Source organism: Erpetoichthys calabaricus, chromosome 16 (genome assembly GCF_900747795.2).
Source record: "Erpetoichthys calabaricus chromosome 16, fErpCal1.3, whole genome shotgun sequence".
Taxonomy (NCBI): Eukaryota; Metazoa; Chordata; class Cladistia; order Polypteriformes; family Polypteridae; genus Erpetoichthys; species Erpetoichthys calabaricus.
Window position 1 is genome coordinate 22417931 of NC_041409.2, and position 26145 is coordinate 22444075.

General features: G+C 40.6%; 1 protein-coding gene across 1 annotated transcript in view; it reads left to right on the plus strand.

Moving 5' to 3' along the window:
• Positions 1 to 11374, plus strand: part of dph6 (diphthamine biosynthesis 6) — a 357108-nt gene extending 345734 nt beyond the window's left edge. Inside the window, exon 15 of the mRNA XM_051919800.1 lies at positions 11109 to 11374. Coding sequence (XP_051775760.1) covers positions 11109 to 11227 — 119 coding nt within the window. The 3' untranslated portion in view covers positions 11228 to 11374. The remainder of the gene's footprint in view (positions 1 to 11108) is intronic.
• Positions 11375 to 26145: the final 14771 nt, after the last annotated feature.

Genomic DNA, 26145 nt, shown 5'->3' on the forward strand with positions numbered 1-26145 from the left:
TTCAGCCTTATATCTTGTAAGTTTTGGTGTTTGATTGTACTTGGTGGGGGGGTTGTTGAAGTCAGTAGTGAATGAAGTCCATATTACCTGTGCAACCTTGGTGTAAGATCAAGAGCAACTAAACAGTAAGACAACATAAATACATTCCTGAAGTGTTGCTGTTTCATGGCAAGGAATGGCAGAAACACATTATTGTCAGGAAAGGAAGATGCATTGTCAGCCCAAAGGGAGCTACACAAGCAGGCACGCTGCTTAAAAACACCAGTGACAGTAGCAGGCCAATTTGACACACAAATGTTCTCTCCACCCCCTCCCCCAGTGCCAACAACAGAATACAAAGTGATCATTATGCTATATGAATAATCTTGGAGTAACAGGCTTGCGATAAGCACAGCTCACTAACATCGCTCCCAAGGTTCCTGCTAGCACATTGCCTTAATGATTTCTTAATGACAGATGACTTAAGGCACAGGGCTATTGACTGGTTTCATTACTGCAAATATAGCAGCGGGGGATTGATTGTGAAGAGAAACTAGACGTATGTGTTTAGTTCAGTGCTTACATCAGTAAGTGTTAACATGAAGTCATTCTGTTAATATCTGATGTATTTGATGTTTTATTATAGTAACTAAACACAAAGTGTTTAAATGTCAGCAGCTTTTGCTGTGCCTTTTATGAGATGAACTGTTTATTCATCAGTCGTAACTTGGATTTACAAAAAAACATTTCATTTCGCCCAGAAAATTAATCTTGACACCCTAAGGGTGGACCCAGCTACTATTCTCTCTGCAGGTTCTGGTGCAGCTTAATCTTTCTTTTGTTCCTTAGTGTCTAAATTGGCACCGTTCTATTGTGTGCAATATTATCGTCTTGTATGTGAACATCTTCACACTTGGTTTTCATTAATTTCCTGATTTGTTTGGTATGGGTGTTGCGGTCAAACTCTGCAAACTGTGATTGAAATCACATTTGCCTCATTTTGTGCACATCTTCTACTAACCTAGAAAAAATGGTGCAATTTTCATAGACAGTATACAGAGAAAAGTTAATGATGTAAATGACACAGTTATGAGACATGTGTTTCAGTGCCCTAACAAATTAGTGGACAATTATGGATTTTTGTCTATAAATGTCCTGAGCAAAACGGCATTCATCATAATAAGGACTCCAATGGAACTAGAGGCAATAACAATGAGACGTCAATGATGTTTGTTTCCATTAGCCTTTTTGAAGTTCAGATATCATCCAAATACTAAAATGCAGAAATTGTGCTTTATCTATTCCTGCTTGAATTCTTACAATGCAACTACAGTACTTTATATTTGGTTAGCTCAGGGGTGGGCAAATTCATTCCTGGAGGGCCGCAGTGGCTGCGGGTTTTTGTTCCAACCCAGTTGCTTAATTAGAAAACAATCCTTGCCAATAATTACATTTCATGGCTTGTTAGTGCTTTAACTCTGCTCTGTCAAGTCATTCTCATATCCTAGATTTTTTTTCCATTCTAAGGATATCATCCAAATACTTTGAAGTGTAAAACAGATGGGTAATTCTCAGTCCTTCACTTTTTTCTCTTCTCTTTCCTTCCAAGTATTTAATTAAATCAAATAGTGCACGATAAATACACACAGGTGTAAAGGGTAACAAGCAAAATGGATAACTGCTGCTTTCGTTTGTCATTTGCATCTTATTGCTAATAAGGAGCAATTAAAAACCAAGAATGCAGCCGTTTAAGACTTAAATAAGCAATAAGGGTTCATAATCTTAACGAGGGAGATAACTAAAATGAAGCAGAAGTGTTTCTAGAGCAACAAGTGCTTCTTATTAAGCAATTGGGTTGGAACAAAAACCTGCAGCCACTGCGGCCCTCCAGGAATGAATTTGCCCAGCCCTAGGTTAGCTGATTGATAAACTTTCTGAGTTGGGTTCAGAATGGATGTTGAAATTAATTTGAAATAGAAATAAATGAAATGTAAAAATTGTATCCTTGATTGATTTATATTTTATTCAATTTATTATAGTTTACAAAATCAATAAGAGAGTCAGTGGGCTGCTCAGTGGCATAAGGGTTAGCGCCGTTTCCTCACACCTCCAGCTTATTGGATTTGAATCCACACCCAGTTGTTTGTGTGAAGTCTGCATGTTCTCTGCATGGATGTACAGTTTCTGGAGTACCAGCAGGATGTTGATCAACATAGCATGTATTTCTATGTGAACATAAGGAGTAAAACTGGAGTATATGAGGGAAAACCTATCCAGGCAGCAGGAGGGGAGCATGCCAACTTCACATAACAAATCATTTTTATAAAATTCAAATTATTTTCATGCATTTTGCACTTTCACTTAATTTGTTCGAGCTTGTAACTGATACTGCAACTGCTTCTTTATAAAAAAAATCTTTGGTAATACAATATTTATATCTGAAAATTCCAAAATTTTCATATACATTTTCAGGTATTAAGTTACTAGAATTCTCCTATTTTCTAAACTCAGGAATCTTTATATCCAGATGTTTGACTGATATTTCAAAGCAAGAAACCAAAAGTTTCGCGCGTAAAATGGAAAGTGCAGCCATTTTCATATGGCTCAATTTAAATTATTAAAATAATGTAAATTTCAGAATTTAGAGTTTTTGAAAAATGTCACCGTCTTCCACACGCTGGGATGAGTTTTATGGACTCTCTTTTTGTGATATATATTTATTTATTCATTATGAAGAGAGATGTGATTGATCAGAAGTCCTAAGTATACAAAAGCATTTCTTCCATGAACTGTGCATTTTCCTGCCTGCCTAACTCACTTTCCAAGAAGGCACATGCCAGCAGCAATTTTTTTCCAAATGTGTCCAAATATAAAAAAGATATTCAGGTAAAGAAAATGATATGAAAGGAAGAGGAAGGCAAGTGAAAGGCAGTATAGAAATGTTTAGGCTCTGTTGTGCAGTTTTACTCTTTATGTCACCCACTGCCATCCTTGGAAAGCTAATGGTGCTGCAGTTCTTGTTTTATCTTAGCTGCAGACAGCTCCAGCTGGATTAAAGTAAATCATTAAAGTATAAAAGCCAGTGTTGCAGTATCACTATTGCCAATAGGTGATGATAGTTTCTTTTGACAGAATTTAAAGCAGATATTTCACACATCCAGGGATATAGAATACCATCTGGTTGGATGAGTGCAACAGAACTGGCATCTCTATACATCTTGCCATGAGCAAATAGCAGTACTCAAGGTGGCCTCCGCTCCTTAACCCATAACACAATGCTTCTTTAGTAGAAACCATGAAAATGTGATCAACATTGATGATTAACATGTAAACAGATCCATCCAGATGTGTCAAACTTAGATTTACTGAGAGCAAAAGCATAACACTTCATATGCCCAATGCAGGCCACAACATACTGTAGCAACAAGCAACATCCACAACATATTCTTTACACACAGGTACCTCTCTGCTCATGACAATCACATATTCTGCTTCAAATCTTCCTGAAAGTGTTCTCCCTCTTTATCAGCTTTTATTTTCTTTGACATTACAGAATTAGGAAAGCTACCTGCATCCATGGGTCCGAAATTAGCATTGAGTAAAAAATGTAAGTCGGCACAAAGTCAGGTGAGAACAGCAGCCTGGACACGGGCAAGAATTTGTAGCTAAAGCAAAGTCATTTGTTTACACTTACATTAACAGGTATCACGATCCGATAACATTTGAATACCTTAAAAAAACAGATATAAAAGCGCTGGTAATATTGTACACAGACCACATTCAGAGTTGGTCAGAAATGGACAGCCATGGCCACATTTAACATGAATGGAACTGCGAATGCATTTTCTATCCACATACAACAAACAAGTCAGGGGAAAAGACAAAGACTTCTTGTAGAGAGGTTTCGACAGTCACATAAGCTGCAGAAGGGTTGCTAGCCATGATACCTTTGTGGCTTTAAAAAGTGAGCAGAGTGGCATTTGTGGAATTGAACTACCATCTTCTTCCTGAGAATGTGACATATTTGGCATCATACGTAAACAATACACTTCTTTCTGGAAGTATAGCATGTCACTTTCGTACACTTTGTTTTTCTTGTTTGATCATTACAAGCAGCCAGTTTCCATTCTAACTACAGGTTAGTGGCAGTGTTGTGCTGTGCTGCACAGATTAATGTAAGTGGACACTGGAAACGTATTTTAATCCATATAATCAATGTAGGAAATGTGTAACGGCCGACCCCTTTACCCAGCCGGCAGCTACACCTCCAAGACCTGTGGCCTGGATAATTTACTGAGAAAGAATCTAACTATGAAGCCGTACTTCTAACCACTTATATTTTCACCGTCGATTGTGGGGAAAAGTTTAAGTACACAAAAGCAGGATGTAAAATTAAATGGATTAAATGTATTAAATGAAACAAGACATGCAAAAAATAGAAAACAGATATAAATATAAATATCCCTCCACCCCAGCAACAACAAGACACCACCAAATATAAATACAACAAAAACCCTCCCTTGCCCCTGTAACATATAAACACACAACACGAATAACAAAAATTGAATGATATATGGAAATGAATGTGAACGTGAGTCTGGTAATAAAGAAACTGTCCTGAATGCGGTTGACTGAATTAGCGAAAAATGAGTCGTTTGATTTTCCCCGGACAAAATGGAGCAGCCTCACCGTGAATCCTCGGTGTGTGGTGGATGATTAACTCCGACCCCGGGGTCTCTCGTGATGAGGTCCTTGAAGCAAGTCCGGCGGATAGAAAAACAAACTGGATGGAAATGCGCGATGTGGAATATAACAGGTACAGATGGCTCGTGGTCGTGAATGTGAAAAATCTCCTTCTCTCCTCTTGCTGGCTTAAATAGTCCTGTGACGGCAGTAATTGATTAATCGTGAACAGGTGTTTTCCAGGTTTGCGGCTGTGGTCTCCTTCCATCATCCGTCCTCCTTTTCGGGGAACGGCATAAACTGATACACATACAAACAGCAAACGGGACAATGAAACGAGGCGCACTCAGAACTGACATTTACAACACTGTGTGGCCCCGCTACAAATGTATGTTAATGCACATCTTTGAGGAACCTAACGGTCATTGCAGACCATATGTAAAATGTTTTGAATGTTGATTGAGTGGGCTGTTTTAAAAAGTTACAAGGACCTGATATGACTTGTGGACCTTGAATTTAACACCTCATGATCTAATCCATCCAATAGGCAGTATGGAATGATACAGTCCCAATAGGTGTCGTTCAGATTTCCCTGCCAAATGTAACATACACTGCAGATAATCCCCAGCTTTGAGGAGGTGGCATTATTAACAGAGGGACTGGGAATTAGTTTTGACCATATTTAACAGAAGATATTAACAAGTACTGCATCAACTCAATGGAGTACTTTGACTTTACAGGACCTTTTTTTGGTCTGGCATTTAGTATCACTTTGCTTCTGGCTGGAAAAATACTATTTGTTTCTGTGCATGCAAGTAGTGCAATTGAAACTTATCAGTTTGACAGGTGTCTCACTCACAGATGCAACTATGAACCTTGGTGACAGTCTCTTTCCTGTAATTATACTGACAGGTTTCAGGATTCTATTCTCAGTACAAACAATGTCTAGAGCAATACACACAAATACCCATAGGCATGGAATACATTACCAAGTGGTATACTGGAGAGTAAGACTTTAGGGACCTTCAAATCTCAACTCGATGTTCCTTGGTTAAACTCGGTGACTAGGTTTGCCACGCTTGTTGGGCTGAATGTGCTGTTCTCATCAACATTGTTCTAGTAGTCACAGCTGTCATCATGGGTTGGTGTAGTTTTTCTACTTCTAAAATGTTCATATCCTCCCTAGCCACGGTTGGACAGAATCTTTTAGTAGCCCAGCCCTCCTTGGCATTGTATTCAAACTTTGTTTTGTGTTTTGAACTTTCTCAAATGTTTTTTATTCTTTTATTTTTAGTAAGTACAGTGTTTGAAAAGAAAGAAGCTAACCTATGCTAAACCAGAATGAGCAGTTACAGCTTTTGTACAAAAAAGTGTCCACCTATCCACAGAAAAAATGACAGAAATCATTGAGAAACAAGCCCAGTCCCAAACACCAATAAACATAACACCCATACTACTTGATGGAAAGTGAGACAAACATGGTTTGGTTAAAGCAAGAAATCTGAAATATTCAGTACAGAGTGAAGACGCTCGACCCTTTCCTATGGTAAGGAATGAAAATGAGAAGCTAGTGTACATGTGCTAGGTGTGGTTGATGGCCCTGCCCGTTTATGATTTACAATAGAAGATAGTTACACACAGAAAAAGGAGACGAGCACTTAGAAAGATTGGAACTTAGTCTTAAAGTGGGTGTAGTCTGTGGTCATTTGAAGATTGCCAAGCAAATGGACCAAGGTGGGATTCTTACACAACATTCTTAGACTTACCAAATCTAAATCGATGCTTGTAGTAGAGTGGTTCATAAGATCTAGAAACAGTGAAATATTTCAGGCCATACAGGCACAAACACCAACCCATTACACGAAGAGAAGCAAAATATTTAAGTTTAGATTTTCATGTTCACCACTGAGTTTGCCTTTCTTGTATAATATTTCACATAACTAACCTAAGAAGCCATGTGTAAAAATTGTAACAGGAGCATTAAAATCCATTCTCTCCCAGCCAGCCAAGCACAGTGTTACGCTGTTTCACAATTTCCACGGCCATTGTTCATGCTCAATTAAAATACTTCTTAAGCCATGTTACATTAGCTACAAAACCCCTAGAGTGTGCCATTGTGTAGCGGGTGTCCTAGAAGACTGACACTCATAATGCTTCGAGGGAGACTTGAAAGTGGCAATTTAAGTGACACTGTTTCTTTTCTCTCTGTGAATTAACACTACTCTGTGTCTTTGCATTTTCTGGCAGTTTATTCAGCTACGCTGGTCTAAGTGAACAATTTTCATGATCTGGTGGTTGCTAATTATGCAGCTGTTTATTGGTTAATTTGAAGCTGTTTCAAATCCACTGTTGCACAAAGAGCTACTATGCTTTAGGCTTTGGCTTCCTCTAAACACATTAAAGGCATCCGCAAAGATTCTAGCGTCCTGACACAGGCTGTTTTTCAAAAGGTGTAGATGGAATATTCTAAGATTGATGTCCGTGCATATGTATGATTCCACCCTTTTGTTTGTTAAATTGGAACCCCTTCTGAAAAACAGTAACCCTTGCCACCTAATATTTACTACAACAGCGTCGTATTTAAGGCAACTCACAGAGTGCAGTGGGTTTTTTAATCTCAATCAGAAGTCAAGCAAAATTACACCTTTCATTGGCTAACTGAATAGATTACAGTATGCCAGCTTTCGGGGTAACTCGGGCTCCTTCTATGGGCAGTTTGTAATCAGGCAGTAAGTAATCTCAATCGAAATTATACTGTAGTTGGAAATGTAAATTACAAGAATTCTTGTATATAATATTGGTCCAGGCTTAGTGAAATATGTTATCTTCTTGTCCACATTGTTCTGACACTGGGTACCTCACATGCCAAAGACATACAGGGAAAGTTGATTGGCGACTCGGTATGAAAATGGTTCATTTCGAGTGAATGTAAATTGCGATAAAGTGCCATTCATCACCAAGGTTGGTATCTGCCTTACATCTAGTGCCTTCAGGATAGGTAACAACTCCCGAAATAAAAAAAAAATTGATCCCTTAGTTTAGTTGCATGCTTTTGTTACATATACCCATGCCATTATAAGTTCTTTCAGCTAGTGCCAACTCGTGCTGGTGGAATAAGATGCATTCAGAAAAAGAAACATTTATTCAGCTAGTTACGTAGACAGTGCCATTCTGCACGGGCCCTGTACACCTTTGTGTGGATACTTCTTTAATATAGTGAAGTAGTGCTTACAGCAGGGTGATCGATGCCATCATGGAAATACTTGATTTATGAGATTTTGACTGAAAAGAACTTCAGATCAAGCCAGATTAGGCTGGTAGCTGACATGCTACTGTTTATGTGTTTTCAGTGTTTTGCACTACTGACTCCTCATGAATTCTTGAAATATGCCCATAGGTCATAACAAGCATTTGATATTTTTTTTCATGAACTTTAAAGAAATAACATATCACACAGTGCAATGGGGGCAACTAAATACAGTAGTAAACACCACATTATGAGTTAATTAAAGTGCCATCCAAATTTATTAAATTGATGTTTTTAATTAAAAAGTTATAGTGCTAATGGGGACGTAGTGTTACCTACAGTAATGTTAGGCCAACCTTGTATGCAAGTGTGAGCAGTAAAAAAAAACAACATATGTGCAGGAAGCATTAATTATTTAGCATTCTAATAAATGATGGGAAAAAGGACATAATAACCATAACTTTTGCAGATGCCCCAGTGATTAGCTCTAGAGACCCATGTTTAAATCCATGCCCACGTTCTATTCACTTGCTGTCTCTGTGGTGTTTTTTTTTTTTCTCTTAATTCTTCCAGTTGTCAAAGATGTGCAGATTAGCTTAATGGGTAATTTTAAAGTGGCCCAGTATGAGTAAAGATGCTATACAGTTATAATAATAATCGCGGGAGATAGGTTCCAAGGCCGACCGCGATAACTGAATTTCCGCGAAGTAGGGACACCATATTTATTTAATTATTTAATGTGTATTTGGACGTTTTTAAACCCTCCCTGTATTGTTTACAACCCACCCTTTACTCTATTAATAACAGGGACAACTGCTAAGCAATATGAAATCAGTAGATAAGTTTACACTTACTGTATAGCGAAGTACACGTAGCTATATATGACGTGATGACGGTGATGAATATGCTGCGCAGTAAAAATGATGACGATGAAGGTGATAATCCCCTGAATGCAGTAGCAAGAGCACGTTAATGCTGAATGAGTGAGATGAGACTTCCTGGTTAATGCAGCACTCCGTCACTGAGCCAATCAGCAGCACACAGGAAGTTAACTACGTGCTCTGTTTGGGTAGCTTCTCAGCCATCCGCCAATAGCATCTCTTGTATGAAATCAACTGGGCAAACCAACTGAGGAAGCAAATACCAGAAGTAAAAAGACCCATTGTCCGCAGAAACCCGCGAAGCAGTGAAAAATCCGCGTTATATATTTAGATATGCTTACATATAAAATCCGCGAAGTCGTGAATCCGCGAAAAGTGAACCGCGAAGTAGCGAGGGATTACTGTACATTTATATAGTGACTGGCGTCCTCTCCAGAGCTATTTCATGAGCTGCTGTTGACGTTGCTCCAGATCCCTATGATCCTGTAATAGGAATACTGTTTGTGTGTGATAGTAATTGTTGAATTTTAAACATGTATAGTACATTATGTTTGAAAGTACCTTGTGTATATTAAGTATCAGCATACTTTTCCACTAGGCTTGTGGTAAAGGGGACTGCAGGAACATATGGTTGTATTTCTGTGCAAGTGAAAAAGGATTATATAAAATGTAGTACGCATACATGAACCAATGTATCGTTGCACTATCACCAGCATTATATGAATGATCAAGTTGATGCTGTTCATTTCTAGGCAGCCCCTGTAATTTTCAGGACAGTCTGTAACGTCTTCAGTGATGGGGGTGACGTCCAGCAGTGAAGGGGTTTGAACAGGTTCTGAGAATTAAGAGGACTAGCTAAGAATTGTTCATGTAGCTCTGCTCATACTGCTTTCCTGTGTAGGGACTGATACTAAGGAAGCGGCACTCTGTAATTATTCACCAGTAGATTTATTTAATAATGGAAAAAAGATACAAATTTGAAGTGTTCATATGCTTATACTTATGTTGTAATCTATTATGTTGTAATGCAAATTACAACAGAATAGTTTTCTTTGCTGTAGATGGTATTTAAAGATCCTAAAGATGAAGCACCTTACAGACTGCATGTATGCAAACACACACACACACACACACCCCTGAATATTTAAAGATTAGCATTCAGCCAGACAGGTTTAATTAAAACATGAAGGAAATAATAGATCTGGATCAATCTGGAAGATCCCTTAGCAAGCAGCTAATCAGGGAGTGAAGGACATCAATAAAACCTGAAAACAACCATGTCAGGGCTGGTCGAAGGGTTAAGAGCCACACTGACCACAGGGCACATCTGTTGGGAAGAGGAGAAGCCATACTGGTGTAATCCCTGTGTGACTCCTGCAACTTTTTGCCCCATGTGCTATTATTTGACCTTGAGCCAAAAAAATGGATTTCAAGGTTGAAGAATTTCTCCGGAATGTTTAGTGATCTTTAACACTGTGCAAGAAAATTGCATGCCCTCTTTTTCACAGTTTGCAATTTTAAATGTGCCTCGGAGTGTTATAATAAAAGGTCACTTGTTTGCCAGTTGGTGTGCAGTTGTTCGCTTTGTTTTTCTTTTCTCTTTTCACGCCTTTTGGAAAGAAGAGCTACACTCTCTGTCGTTGGCTCAAAAGAAAAAACGTAAAATCAAGAGCCAGCATCTCCATCCTCTACCCATGACCCTTACACCTTAATCCAGTAGGCTATAACCCAGTCTCTAGCCAAGCTGCTCCTGAATTTGTACGCCCTTCAGGGAGTCTTGTGTAGCCACTTCAGGATTGTCCTGGAAGTCCCTGTGCTCCGAGGCAGCCAAGATTAATTGCCATGAAGTGGGATTTGAATCCATGACTGCGTAAGCTGCAGTGCATACTAAGCACAAAGCAGTTTTGCTCTTTGAAGGAAGTGCCCTATTTGACATCTATTAAAATGTTTAATGATTTATCAGGGATGGGATTTCTAGATTTTAATTAGCCGGGGCTCTTTTCACCTTGTTTATGAATTCATTAAAGCTAGAGTTTCGAAATTGATCTTCAAACACTTTTTGAAGGGTTATTTTCCCTTGCATTTAATTGAAAAGTTGATTTGGAAATTAACAACTCTTTTACCCTCTTGGAAAGACCAACACCAAAGTATGCAGCTACAGAGAAGTCCTTTTGAAGTGTTACCCATCTCTTTTCGATCTCGCTTATCTGTTTCAGAGTCATGGGGAACCACTGCCTATTTCAAGGAGATGTAGAGTGTTTTCTTATGTGGCATGAAACGTGGCTGCATTACACTGACTTGTGTGTTCTGTTTTATAGGTTTTGGCAAGACCCTGCGGACCTGGCTGGAGGAGAGGCAGCCGGCTTTTATTTCTGTGCCTGTTGTTGATTTACCAGACATGACAATTCTGCATATTGCTTGTTGGCTGAGCCAGTAGAATTGAACAGGACTAAAATTCACTCCCACCGCATTTTTAGAAGATGCCATTTGTTTTCTGTTCATTTTGCTACTTTGCATTCTGCCCACAGTTTTGAACCTTTCAAAAATAAATTATGGAAATTTAAATAAAGACTTCCAGTTTAGACTTCTGTCGTCTGTAGGTAATATGCTCGACTTGTTCATAAGAAACATGAAGATTAGACCAGTCCTGTTTAAAAGTGTGTCATATGCTTTACACTATGACTTCTGGACTCTCAGCACAAAGACAGGATCTTCAGTAGGTGGTGTCTGTAGGTCCACCTTTTGGGGAAGCACATCTCTCTGACACTTGAGTTGGCATTGCATATCCTCAGTATTTACAGTAGGCTAATCGTTTACCACACCAGTAAAGGTGACTGCTTTGAATGGTTGTAAACTCTTCCTGGTATGGCTTCATCTCAGTTTAGAGGTGAATGTTGTCAAAACATTGCTTTAATGCCTAGGCTGTGGTGGTGATGAAACATGAAAATGTGATTTTAAAAAGCTAGGACCTGCAAATGCTTTTATTGTTCCTCTTGTTTCAGTGGAATTGAGACAGGGCAGTGAGGAATCAGTAAAGCTCTGGGGTTTCACATGAAAATGTCTGAGTGAGGCTGTCTTTTTGCTAATCAGTCAGTTTTATTTAGTCTTTTAGGATGATTATCATTCAAAAGCTTTTTGCATGTACAAATGCTACGTCCTGAGTTGGCTCTTGCCAGGGTGATTACACACGTCCTGTGACCCTGACTTGGATGGCAGCCATGATGAGTGGGAGGTTAAGAAATAAAACCGTAGTGCGACAAAATAACTCGCAAGGACACATGGAAAATATAAAACCTCTGCAGAGACAGTGACTAGGCCAAGGTTTAAAACTGGAGCAACTCTGTGGCACCCTACAGCTGGGATACATTCTGTTAATTCAAGTTACAGAGGTGCATTTGATTAGTGCTGCCACCTCCTAACTACTTGGACCCAATTATTGTCTTTGTGGAGTGTACCTATTCTCTCTATGCCCATGTACGCACTCTTGTGGAGCGTGCAATTTAATTTCCCTATACTTGTAGAACATTTTGGATGACGCTGACTATGGTAAGACTGTATATAAAACTGGTGGATAAGTGAACAGGCTAGAACACTGCACACTTTCACACCATATGCATCCCAGATGTGAATTACTTCTGCTTAGAGGAAAAGGAGTAATTTCAACTTAACTTTCCAAGCATTTATGGAGGGCACTCTGTGTGTGAAATTGTCACTGTCATATTAATGAAACTCTAACAAGTGTTTGTTTCCTTTAATAAATGCTTAACATCTTCTGTGACTTTCTTCTTGAGAAAAAGGCAGTTTTGGTCACACCATTTCAGGTCTGACCTACATTCCTTAAGTTCAGGTAGAACCCCACAATTTACAGGTTTTGTTAACGTGTTAAATATAATTTGTTTAAATGGTCAATTGAGGTACCTCATTGCTGGAATTACAACAACAACAACATTTAATGATGGTCATGCAGACTTCTGGCTTTTAATCCATCACTGTTGGAACATCACGGTGCTTTGAGTAGAAGGTGGTGGCACAAGCCACCACCAAAAGGACATCGGAAAAGGTAACAGAAGAGCGAGTAGGGGTTAGTACAGATTTTAGAGCCACCATGAATAGTTATTATAATGAATTGGATATACAGAGTATCAGGATTTAAATTACAGTGAAGTTATGAGAAGGCCATGTTAAAATAATGTGTTTTCAGTAGTTTGTTAAAGTGCTCCACTGTATTAGCCTGGCGAATTCCTATTGGCAGGCTATTCCAGATTTTAGGTGCATAACAGCAGAAGGCCACCCGCCTCACCACTTTTTTTAAGTTTTGCTCTTGGAATTCTAAGGAGACACTCATTATACTGTACTAGCTGTTGTTCCTGATATTAAAGCATTTTGCACAAAGTGCCCTCAAGACATCTTCAAGAGAAGGAGGAGCCCCTCTGATTTCTGGCTCCCATTGCCCTTTATTGGATTATGTCAGGTTTATTAGTAGGCGAATGGATGTTTGTGTTATTTTTATATTTTTATGTTTTATAAACTTCTTTCTTCATCTTGTAAAGAAGCACTTTGAGCCACATCATTTGTATGAAAATGTGCTATAGAAATAAATGTTATTGAATTGTGCCTCATCGCCATGCTGTCTGTAAATGTTACACCATAAATTTAAGACTGATTAATATGTGTGAGATTTCCACTTGTGTTGCTAATCAACAAGTTTTGACTTTGATTTTTGACTCAAAACCCTGGAATTGTTTTGGAATTTTCATTTGTCTGTCTGAATTTTGCTTGAAAGGTTGGATTCCATTCATGAGATTCATATCTTGTCTATGTGGAGTTAGCACATTCTCCTGTTGTCTACAGGTGGTTTTTACCCTGCGTATTGCAGTTTTCCTTACACCTCCCGAAATGTGAACTTTTTTAGGTTGATTGGCATTTCTAAATTTTCCCACGGTGCGTACAGTATGTGCAAGGAGTGGACCTTGGTGCTCTGTCCAGAGGGTGGGTGACAGAATTAGCACTGCAGCCACTGTAGAACAACCTCACACTGGTCCACTCAATTCTGATTAGTGTGGTGTTGCAGTGTCAGCGGTGCTTGGTTCCTAATTTGGGACCCTGAGGTGGTTCGTTGTGTGGTGAGTGTGGCAACATGCTGTATCAGTGCATGCTTCCAACCTCTAAAGCGACACGGTATGGTAGTGGTAATTGTAGAAGTATTGTCACATAACTCGTAATTTTATAATTTGTCTGTTAATGACACATACTGTAGGTTCTGTAATTTTTCAAGAGCATAAGAAATTTGACAAACGAGAGGAGACTGTTCAGTCCATCAAGTTCAGTTGTTTAGCTAATAGCTAAGTTGTCCCAAGATCACATCCCAGAGTTGCTCAAACTATTATGTGACATAGGTGGCAGCTCAAGACATTGTCACCTGAAGGGCATCATTTATGAAAGTTAAGCAGTGTGTGCTGCAGAATTCTGTCCTCCCCGCCAAGCTAGTAACATTAAAGGATGGTGTTTTGATAACTTGAGGTGTGTGTGATCCGGTCACAGAGGGGGACCAATCCCCCATAACCCACCATCCTCAAAGTCTAATAATATTTTTTGCTCAAGGGGCGGATGCGCCAGACAATGCCTAGGGCTCCATATGGACTTCACCTGGCACTGTCTCATCCAGATACTTCTTATAGCTGTTAGGGTCACGTCTCAGTAGTTTGTTTCAGGTTCCCACAACTCTTTGCATAAAGGCTGGTTTCAGTCCTAAATGCCCTACCCCTTCATTTCCAGGTAAGGGTGACAATTGGTGGTTGGTCAAGCATACAAGTAAGAATTTCACTGTACTCTGCACACATGACAATAAAGACCCTATAAACTGTATTATATCCATGTTGATCAGAATTTAATGGCTAGACTCAACCCCTATAAAAACATTTAAAAAATATGAATTAAATCCTGCTTTTTGAGCAAAAAAAAAACATGGCTTCCACATGTAAAATGTTTTTTAAAGTTATAAATTATTGTTTTCAACAGAGTGACCCAGGTAAGTCTACAGTTCTCTCAAAATGGGGACCTAACTGCATAAACGTGGCCGGTAAGTCCACGTATTTTAAAAACAGAATCCACACTGGTGACTGGAGTGCTCCTCCACATGCCCGTGTCGGTAAATGCAGAAGTCCCTTTTTATTTTGAATGGGGGACCAACAACATCTCCTTAAAAGAGGGAGTCCTCCTGGCACCCTAAGAGGGGGCCTGGCCCTTCAACAGCCGGTTAAGGTGGTGTCCCTGTCCCCCCAGAAAGTGACACCAACATATGCTTTAAAGGCTGTTACTCCCTGCCAGGGGCCCTGAGCAGGAATCTCATTGAACGGCAGTCAGGGGGCTGGTCAGGCATTTGCAGGAGTTCTGTCATAATAGTTCTTTCTTTATAGCAAATAACGTTTTAAGCTGATAATGGTTTTTTCTTCCCCACATTATTGCTATAGGGAGAGGCGGCAGCATCTGATTGGTACACCATTGACCAGAACAGTGCCGTTCATTAGGATTATTAAAACACGAGGATAAAAAAAAAGCTTTCATTATGGCTGTGGAGGTTTATTGGGGCCCACGTTGTCGTGATTACAGCAAAGTCTTGTCATCTGGGTAATTGGTCATGATGACAGTTAAAGTGCGGATCAAAAGCCAGTCTCCCTAACATATCTGAAAAGGCCCATTGGTTGAGTATCTTTAGCAAAATCAGTCAGTCCAGGTTTAGCCAATATAGCGCCATTCACCGAGATGAAAGTAATCTAAGATGCATAGTTAAAAAGATTCCTCAGACCAAGGTTGAAACTGGAATTGAACTTTAGTCATGAGACCAGTTGGATACTTTTTTTATCCTTCAAAATGATGAGGAAACCTGAAATGGAACCCTGTATGGGGTTTTGAGAGACCTTCTTACCAGCAGCCTTCAGGGTCCCAAAAGTGACCCCTGGGCCATTCACTGTAGAGCATGCATGTTCTCTCTGTGTGCCTGGGGCTCTAAAGACATCACATCACCGAGTTCAACCATTCAAATTGTTTCTGTCCGCTTCTGTCTTACTGCATTCAGCTGAGTCTCATCACTCACTGAAATGCTGAAGTGCTATGGGCTGAGCCTGTGGTGACCTGGCAGTTTTCATACTTACTAGGAATTGGCTTGATTTTGACAAGCCTGAGATGTAGTATGTAGACAAAGGAAGACACCCAAGACAGCAGACAAACTCCGAAGGGTTTCTGTATGGTGTGTGGGATGACTGTGTCATTCACCATGTGCAGGAGTAGGAAAAGTGCCAGACATTTACACTTAATGTCATAAACCGAGACGTAATAGGAATCAAGTTAATGAATCCGTTTAGTGTTCCAGTAGAAGGTTATGGAGAGACAGAGCCTATCCTCATGGCATTGGGCATAAAACAGTTTGCCAGCCCATGATATGGCCACTGACCCCAACCATGCAGAGCTGATTTAAAGCTGGTAATGATCCTAAAGTGTAAATCTTTGGGAATATGAGGAAACTAGACTGCAAGAAATATACAAGTGACCAAGCTAAGAAGGCAGTAGCCATGATCTGGGAAAAGTAAATGAGCCGTTCATATAATATCTTTACACACTTTATCACATTTTGGCGTTTGGGCTCTGAGTCTGTCCATACACCATCAGACACTGGCCCATCCTGAGGACAGGGTTTGCAATTAGGGCTGCCATCTTACTCCTCTTTTGTAATCATCAGTGAAATCCACTTTCAAAATTACCACCTTTGCCAGTGTCCCAAGGTATACACTGTAGTGTTCTTGTTTCCATTAGCCTGAAAATCTATGTTGTATGACCTGTTGTGAGTGCTTTGCCAGGTAGGTTTGGTTCTTAGTGGGGCAGCCCACTTGTCAATCCGACCCCCCAATTGTGTCTGGACCCTGTGTTTGAGCGGCAGGGCTGCTGTTTGAGTCTTTGGCCACAAGCTGAAGTGTAGAACGGAAATGCCTGTGCTGAATCTCATGCTGTTGGGACCAGCGCTTGGGGATCATTAAAAACATGGATGAAGTGGCTTCCGTTTGCTAGAAATCCAACACAAGATCCATATTTTCAGCAATTAGTTTGTATTTTTGCTGTTCTCTCTTTCAGGGTCCAGTGGCCATATGTTTTGTTGACCTGATTTCCAGGATTATTCACTAAGGTCTTTGGTGACTTGCAGATGCAGTATTTTAAACACTACACACCTGAACAACAAGTCAAGGACAAAATTCCACTTTTTAATTTCATTTGACTTTTGCCCATTCCAACGTGCAAAATTCTACCTGGCACAAATCACTAGCGGCCTCATTCATTATGCCGTGAGTAAAATTTACACTAAAACATGGCGTACAGACAAAAATGGAAATGTGCGTACACACAAAAAAAATCCAGATACGTAAATCTGTGCGCATGCCAACTTTCATGTTCTTCTCCTCCATAAATCCTAGTCAACGTAAAAAGTAACGCACGTGCATGCGCCTGCTGCCACTCCCAACTCCTCCCAGAATTACGCCTCTTTGAATATGCAAATCAATATAAAAAGCCCTTAAGTTCAGCGTTCTTTGAAAAGACAATGGCAAAAGCATGGTGGGAAAATAGAAGAATTTCACCAAATACCAAATGGAGGCAAGGAAAAATGTTCTATTTGTTGGTTTAAACAGTGGTATAAACAACAAAAGGAAGTTGATCGAGTGACATAGCGTGTCGGAGAAACTCAAAAGCTCAAGTTCACAAAGTCGCACAGTGCCTGAAATAAAAAAGAAGTTGTCAGATGTCAAAGTTGCTGTGAAAAGGCGAGTTGTAGCCCACCGTCTGAGTAACATATGAAAGCTTGTTAGGATACAGAGAAAAGAAAAAAAAAATAAGGACACAGTGAGAAAAAAGCTCGAAATTTCCACTTTAATCATATAGTTTATTTTGTCATTAAAGTAGAACATCATAAACTTCATCTTTAAATCATTTAATTTACTAGTTTCTCAAACACCATCGTAACTAAAGTAGAACGTTAAATGCTTTGTTTTGTATATGCTCTTCTATGTGCTCTGTGTGTGTGAATCACTATGTGCTCCTTAATCGGGCTTTCTCTTCTTCCGACAGGACACAGAATCCGTTACATTCATGATATTACAGCTCACTGAACAATTTAAATATTACGATGTTTACATGATATAATTTTCATGACGATCGGAATTAAAGCATGTTATTAAACATGGGGACACTGTGGCGCAGTATTAGCGATGAGCTGGCGCCCTGTCTAGAGATTGTTCCTGCCTCCCGCAAGATACTTATTGTAGCAGTGCTCTCTCTTTCAAATTTACTAACCCTCAATTCCTGCCCTTACTTTTCTTTCTCCAAGTAACTAATCGCCACACAATCAGCTCTGCAATAGATGTAAAGCCATCTGTAAGCTTAGAATGCTGATTCTTGAAAACTTTTCTGGAACATTGAAGTATCTTTGTAGTACATGTTTAATTATTCTATCCATCCAGGGTCGCACCAATTCCAGCAAGTATATAGCGCGAGGCAGAAACAATTCCTGAAAGGGGCGCCAGCTTGTCGCTAGTGCTGCGACACTTTGTCCTCACATGTTTAATTATTAACGATACAATTTTAACATTATTTAAATAATATATATCAGTATAATGTAATAAAAATACTTTGCTGTGTTTCATCTTAAAAATGATATCAAGAGCTCCAAATTTAGAAATCTGAATTGACTTAGAAGCCAGTCGTCATCATATGTAAATATGCGCTTTATAAAGTGGCTCAGGTTGTGCAATATTATATCTGTATCACAACTTTACAGTAAGGTGATTGTACTTATAAGTACAAACAGTTCTACAAGGAGCACTTGATGGACTGATTGAGTGCGTTTATAGTTCTTTGGATGAAACTGTTTCTGAACTGCAAGGTCCTTACAGGAAAGGCTCTGAAGCATTTGCTGAATGGGAGAGTTTTCAAATAGACTGTGCGCATGGCTGAGGCAGCATATGCTAAATGCTGTATCCTGATGATCCTCTTTCCGATCAGCTGCTGTAGAGCTGTGATTCCACAGTCAGATACAGTAAGATAAATACTCTGAGTAGTGCACTGATAGTAACAATGCTAAAGCAGCTATGGTATTTGGAATAGTTTGGCCATTCCGTGGACCATTATACTGTTACAGGTTTATTACAAGCAGATGCCTTAAACTAATAAGTCACATGCAGTTAATTTCAGTGTATTTAATAAAGTCGTGCCAGGGATGTGGATCTAATAAAGGGAAACAACACTGGAACAAAAGCACTGATTTGACGTGGTGTGCCGCCAGTTTGCAAAACCGAGTGGAGAACTTGGATATGCCAGGGATTGAGCTAACGTGAAAATGTGCGTGGCTTTACGCCAAGTTTAGTTTTTATACATCACAATGTGAGCGTGGAAACGGGCGTATGCAACATTTTTGTGCATACGCACCGTTTATACGTGAGGCCCCAGCACTGGATTGAACAAACAGCCATGGGTAACAGGCACTTAAATGGCTAAATCACGTTAGGAGACTTTGATTTTCATGTTATGTTTTTTATTTAATTAAAAAAAGGGAGACATTATTGTTTGTTTATTTATTTACTTTATTTTTTAAGATCTAACTGTGTCTGTCAACAGAGACTGAAAGGATTGTTTATTTCTCTTTTGAAAAAGAGTGTACAAAAAAATTTGGATTATGATAATTTCATGAAAATTTAATTGAGTGGAAGGTAAGGGCATTTTGAAAATCTTCTGCTGTGATACTTATGAATACGATGTTCAGAAATGACACTGATATTTTAATGTCTCATAATTGGATGGTAATATTTCAGTGTCAAATATGTTGACCAAAAAAGTTTATTTTCTTGATAAATATTTAATAATGCAGAAGAAACTCAAGTCTGTTTGAAAATTAAAGGACACCAATAAGCACTCATTTTTGTAATTTGTACGCCGTACAATTAAGTGAAAGATACAGTTGTATTTGTAAATATATACATAGTGTGTGTGTGTATATAAAACTATGCCTCAGGCATCGGTCTGGCTCTGAGCGCGTTAATGCTGATGTCCTGTCACGCCTGTTTGAACCTGGTTTGAAGTCACTTAATTCACGAAAATGTGAATAAAGCTGACAGAGGGGGTGTGAGCAGGGGGGCTGAACACACCAGCAGTAGACATGGATGCTCCTAAAAAAAAAAACCCTCTTAAAAATGCTGATAGACTTCCTTCACATTGCTCCCTTACTTGGTGGGCTGTCTTGCGGCTGCTCTATCACGTGATATGCTTCTTATGAGGCGGTACGCTTACTTAAAAGCATGAACAGCACCTGTCCTTTTTGGCTGATTATTTTATTTTTCTCTCCTCCCCCAGATATCCTCTGCTCCTGTTGGGGGTCCCGCTCCCGTTGTGATGTTTGCCTATTCTTTTAAACGAGAACTAACTGCATACTGAGCTCGTTTTACTTCTGAAAGAGACAAGTTTGTTTGAAGTGTTTGAATAAAGTCCCTGTCTCTACAATCTCCTGTGTTTCTGTGCAGTTCTGTGACCCAAGCGTGACAAGATATATAATATGGATGCATGTGCTGTACACATACTGTATGTACTGCATATATGGCCATAATGGGGGCCTACATACCCTTCTTGGGAAAGATAAAGACAAAATGGGCCTGTTTGCAAGATGATGCAGGGCCCCTCTGTTTTAGGACTGACAAATCCACTCACCCTTACGCCTGTTTTCCCCCTCAGGTGCTGAGTTTCGTCAAACCCACCCAGTAATCGCACAGGAGTCAGGAAAGACAATTCCAGTGATCCTTTGGAATGAATCTCAGGAGAACTGATGATAAAGTTCCCAGTGTCAGCCCTTAAAAGTTTAAGGATGTTAGAGCTTAGACTGATTTTGTTGTTCGTGAGATCCAAAGACCCTCTTTAAGCGTGCCTCCACAGTAGGTGGTGTTTATGCAGGAGCAAGAACTGAAGCCCACAATCGCTCTACTTCCACATTAGCTGGCTCTGTAGGTATTCTCCGTATCCCCCAGTTCATCCTCTCCTGCAGTTTCCTCACTGTTTTACAAGGTTCTACTACATTGTTTTATCTCAGATATTTAATATAAAGAGGGTGCAAGCACTCATAAGATGGTGGTACCATTCGAAGCTGCTCGGGTGGAGGTTACACTCGCTCAAACTGGGAGATGTTATTTTTGATGCTGTCTGGTATCTCCACTCCACCCATAATACAATTAAGACTAAAATAAGAAAACCTAAGAGATGGCTTCTGGTGACAAAACAGCAGAAAAGAAAATAAACCTGCAACTAAACAGCTGTCTGCCCCAAACTGGTTGATTTAAAAGCCCACTAGTCTGCTTTACATGCCACTAATAAAGCACCGACTCTTCACTGAGCTCCTCTATATTTGGGGTCTAAGATGACTCCAAAAGAGTCTGGCTGCAGGTTTCCACTGTCAGGCCTAGAGTGACATTTTTTCGTTGACGGAAATCAGGCCACATCCATAGTCTGGCCAGTAGCCCTTACATCAAAGAAGATGAAGGACCTTTTATTTCTACCATAACTGTGGATGCAGACTAATTTCCACAAGCAGTGAAATGCATCTTCTGTGACCAAGATGGACGTTTGTCCCAACACCGAATGTGGGCTAATAGTAGATGACCCCTTATTGGACAATGAGAAAGTCACCTAACTGTCTGGCCACATATAGCAAAAGGCAGAAACCAACTCTGGACAGGCTACCAGTTAACAACATGCACTTGTTTAAAAAGTGGGAGAAAGGGGAGCAAGTATTGGGCCACCTTAAACTACATTCATTTTCAAAACCCACATATTTCATTACAGGGCCGCTGAATGTTGCTGCAGATCTCAACAGCATAAAATACAAAGTTGGGACAAACACGGCACACCCTGAGACGGGACCCCGATGTCGAGTCACCCGGCCTTTATTTCCAGGTAAGAGGTGACGCATAATTGTGTTTTATGCCACACTAAAAAGTCTGCCGGGTGCCCGAGGATGTCGTATTTCATTATTTTAAGTCCTGCACGGTTTTTAGTTTTCGGCTCGAAGATTTCGTGAAACTGAACGTGTCCTGCTTGTGTTTTGTGTCCACGCGATTGCATTTTTCCGAGCAACTTGATTGTCTTTTTTTCCCCATTTTGTAATAATTATAATAATAATAATTCATTACATTTATATGTAAGCCCCCCGCATTGAAAGGCGCTATATATACAGGTACACCAGTGACTGGACTCTTGCTGCTCAGGCCATTAAAAACACGTCCATGTAATGTCTTTTTTTTCCCATTTTGTAATAATTATAATAATAATAATTCATTACATTTATATGTAAGCCCCCCGCATTGAAAGGCGCTATATATACAGGTACACTAGTGACTCGACTCTTGCTGCTCAGGCCATTAAAAACACGTCCATGTAATGTCTTTTTTCCCCCATTTTGTAATAATTATGTCTTTTTTCCCCATTTTGTAATAATTATAATAATAATAATTCATTACATTTATATGTAAGCCCCCCGCATTGAAAGTCGCTATATATACAGGTACACCAGTGACTCATGCCATTAAAAACACGTCCATGTAATGTCACGCCGCGCTCCGATGTCCTCCAGGCTGATGTTTCTTCTGCCCGTCCACGGCACGCTACTGCTCTGCTGTGCCCTGCGAGCTCCTCTCCGACGGACGAATCCTTGACTCACCCTGCTTGCTGCCCTCTGCTTTGTGCGCCGCGGACTTCGAAAAGAGCGAACGCTGCACGCGAATCCTTGAGCTGTGCTGGCACTCCGTGTGGTTGGCAGGCCCGCGGCTGCGAACCTCAAGTGTGGTCCTACACTGCCATCTCCTGGACATTTTAGGAGCGGCAGACGCACTTTGAGATGCCGCAGAACTCAGGCTGAACTTCGGAACACGAGAGAGGCTCCTGGAAGCCGTTTTGATCCGGTGGAAGGTGTAAGGCAGGACGCAGCCCTGGAGTGGGCACAAGTCCGTTATAGAGCCCGCACACTCACACGGGGCCAGTGCGGGATCAGCCTAACTAGGATGTGTTTAGGAATGTAGAAGGGAAAACAAATAGACACGGAGAGAACACGCAGATTCTAAGTACACAAGGACTGGGTGCCGGATTTGAAAGCCTCAAAATTAAATGCAAACTGCATTAGCTGAAAAAGGCAGAGGTCGTAAATTGATAAGGCGGCTTAGAGGGGAAATAAATGCTGTGTCAAATAAATAAACCAAAATGCATGGTGTAACCATCAGCTTCCCTCCCGTTTTTACAGAGACTGCCTGAATAAACAGTGCCCTGTAGAAGTACGTTACACAGGTAAGCCATTGAACCAGAAACCAGTTCCAAAACGTTAGCCAGCGATGGAATGATCTGGGCTACGAAAGGCACTATATACTGCACACCTTCTAAAGATTCTTCATGCATTCTCACGAAGAGTTTCTCCTTTTAGTCTTCACTCAGGTTGTCTTTAATATTTCAGATGAGGAGCTCCACTGCAGGTCAGTTCCCACCAGTGGCTCACTAAGTGACCTTTATTCCTCGTTGTCAACAGCACACAGTACCCGTACAACATCGGGGCATGAAATTCACCATTAAAGGGCACTATATAAGCTGAATAAGTATATCAAACCAGTTTAACTTAGATCTGTCCCGGCAGCACTGGACGCCACTCCATGACCAGGCCCACTCACACACACAGACTTAAGCTGATCCACCTGCCACACACATCCATGGAGAGGACATGCAAACTCCACAGAGGCCACACCAAGGTGCAGGACTTGAGCCGCAGAACTCCCTGTGGTCACTGCTCCTCCTGCTTGACAACATACACTATTTGTATTGTGTTGTGTTTGTTCTCACACACATTATGGTCTGTATCATCTCTATAAACAGCTTTGAGACAATAACTGATGTGACCAGTCAGGTCCTGTGGCCGATACGTTTAAAGTGTTCTTAGCCAAAAGCAATGATGAAGCCGCCCCACCGATTGCCACCAGACAGAATTTATGTTGTTTACTGCGCATGGCACTACTTTCAGGCTCCTGATAATTTAGTTTTCTGTTGTTATGGATCCTGAATGTGGCCTCAAACATGCCAGCTCTGCTGGCACAAAGGTACACGGTGCCATCTCTCTGCGTCACAAGGCATAGCTGTTTGGTGACACCTTGTGGTAATGAATTGCATTTCCATCCAATTATCCAAATACTCAGTCAAGTGATTTATTGTTATCATTATTATTATTATTATTTAGCAGATGCCTTTATCCAAGGTGACTTACAAAGCAAGTTATAATACATACAAGAATAATTAGAAGGCGAAAGCATCAAAGCAATAGATAACAAGATAAAAACTGAGCAATAGGAGAAGAACTTATTATATAATCATACCTGCTACTCAACTAAGACACAAACGTTGTGACTCGAAACTGTCTGTGGAAGAGACACTAAACAGTTTCAAAATATCTCATGAAAAGTTGTGTCTACAGAAGACACCTAAAAACTGGGTGCAGTCTGTATAGCCAAGCAGAGATCATTCCACAGCTTTGGAGCAAAACTGGAGAAGCATTGCCCAGTATTAGCACATCTGGCAAGAGGAGGGATGGTCAGCTGACAGGCAGAAACAGAACGGAGGACATATGAGACAACAAAGACTGGAGATACTGAGAAGCAGAACCATTCAGAGAGTCAGCCACAGGTCGAGACAGGAGTTTTGAACTTGACCCTTGTAGTCATAGGAAGTTAGAGAAGTAGCAGGAGCAAGTAAAACCAGGAATGGAGAGGTCTGGAGAGTTTGGAGAGCAGATGAAGAAGGCCTACCATGAGAGAGTTTCAGTGGAACTCAGTTGAAAGAGAACCAATGCCTGAGCAACTAGTGGATGAGGAGCTCCACTGCACATCACCAGAAGACCAGGTCAGTTTCCACCAATAGTTCACTGAAGGTCCTTTACAGGGACAGAGTACAGTGAAATTCTGACTTGCATGTGCTAATCAACAGGTAACACGTCACCATCTCCTGCGCCATGATTAGGGAGTAGAGCTACTGTACCTTACATTGAAACTTCTTCATTCCTTACCTGAAAAATCTCATAACACACTTTGAACCATCAATAATGTCAGGCATTAAGAATGATGGCTGTCTTAAGGAGAACCAACTCCAGTGTCAACGTGAACTCCATGTGAGATTAACAAAGAGACCTGATGGAAAAGTCCCAGGAACCAAACCATGTAAGTTAGGAGGCTCGATTGTACAAAGAACTGCGGGCGGCTGGCTGGCTGGCAGGCTTTGGGTGGCATGCCAGGCCTGTGTTGGGCACACACAACATACAAACTCTACGTGAGAGACCACCCAGCCAGGAAGAGACCCCTGACCCACACTTTGCACCAATGTGCCATTCCACTGCATGTATAATTCTTGTTAAGATTTTTTTAAATTATATTATAAAAATGATAGGATAGATTTTTGCATTATTATTTTTTTTTTTTGCTAAGATGTCCCCCCCCCCCCAACCCCCATTTTTTGGGCTCATTCTAATTCTCAGTGAATTTATTATGTAGGTGTGGTGTGGAAAAATGAGGAGAAAATAGAAAAGACGACTGCCACCTTTGAACTGCCTTTCTTTTTTTCTAAGGTTGCTAAGAATCGCTCGGCACCAAAAGTGCTAATGAAGCCCGTCTGCTGAATCTTGTCACCCCCATCTGTATTTTATAGGGCGCCTTTCCTGGCCACGGCTGTCACAATGAGCACCAGACCTGCAGTCAGTGGGCTAAGGCTGCCGTGTACAGTACGTGTTAACAAACTGGTCTTAATATTCAGACTTTGCCCCGCAGGTCTTGATGTTAATGAAACAATGGAGCCTCCATAGGCTGTGGCAGGACATTTTAGCAGTAGTGTGACCTTGTTTGTAACTTCTGTGCTGGAGCTAACAATGCAATCAGCAGTAATGGTCATTTAGTGACTGTGAGTCCAAAAACAAAAGGACATTTTTCATTTGCAGTCCCTTTGACTCTTTCCTCAGTCAGTGGTACTGACTTTTGTCTTCTTTATGCACCCCTGGATGGTCCCCTGCCGTGAATAAAGGCCTGCTGCTGAGTTCTGATGAGGCTGCCTGAGAGCCGAGGCCATCGCAGACATTCACACAAGAGCAATTGTGTGCTGAGCTGGTGCCCTCATGTGGTCCAACACGGAACTGCAGTGGTGTTAGCTCAGTGTGGCTTTGAGGGTTATTATTGTCACTTAGCTGACCATCACTGGCTTGGCCTGCCTCACCTTTTGTTCCCTCTTCTTCCTCCATGCCGTGTTGTGTTATTTCTATTT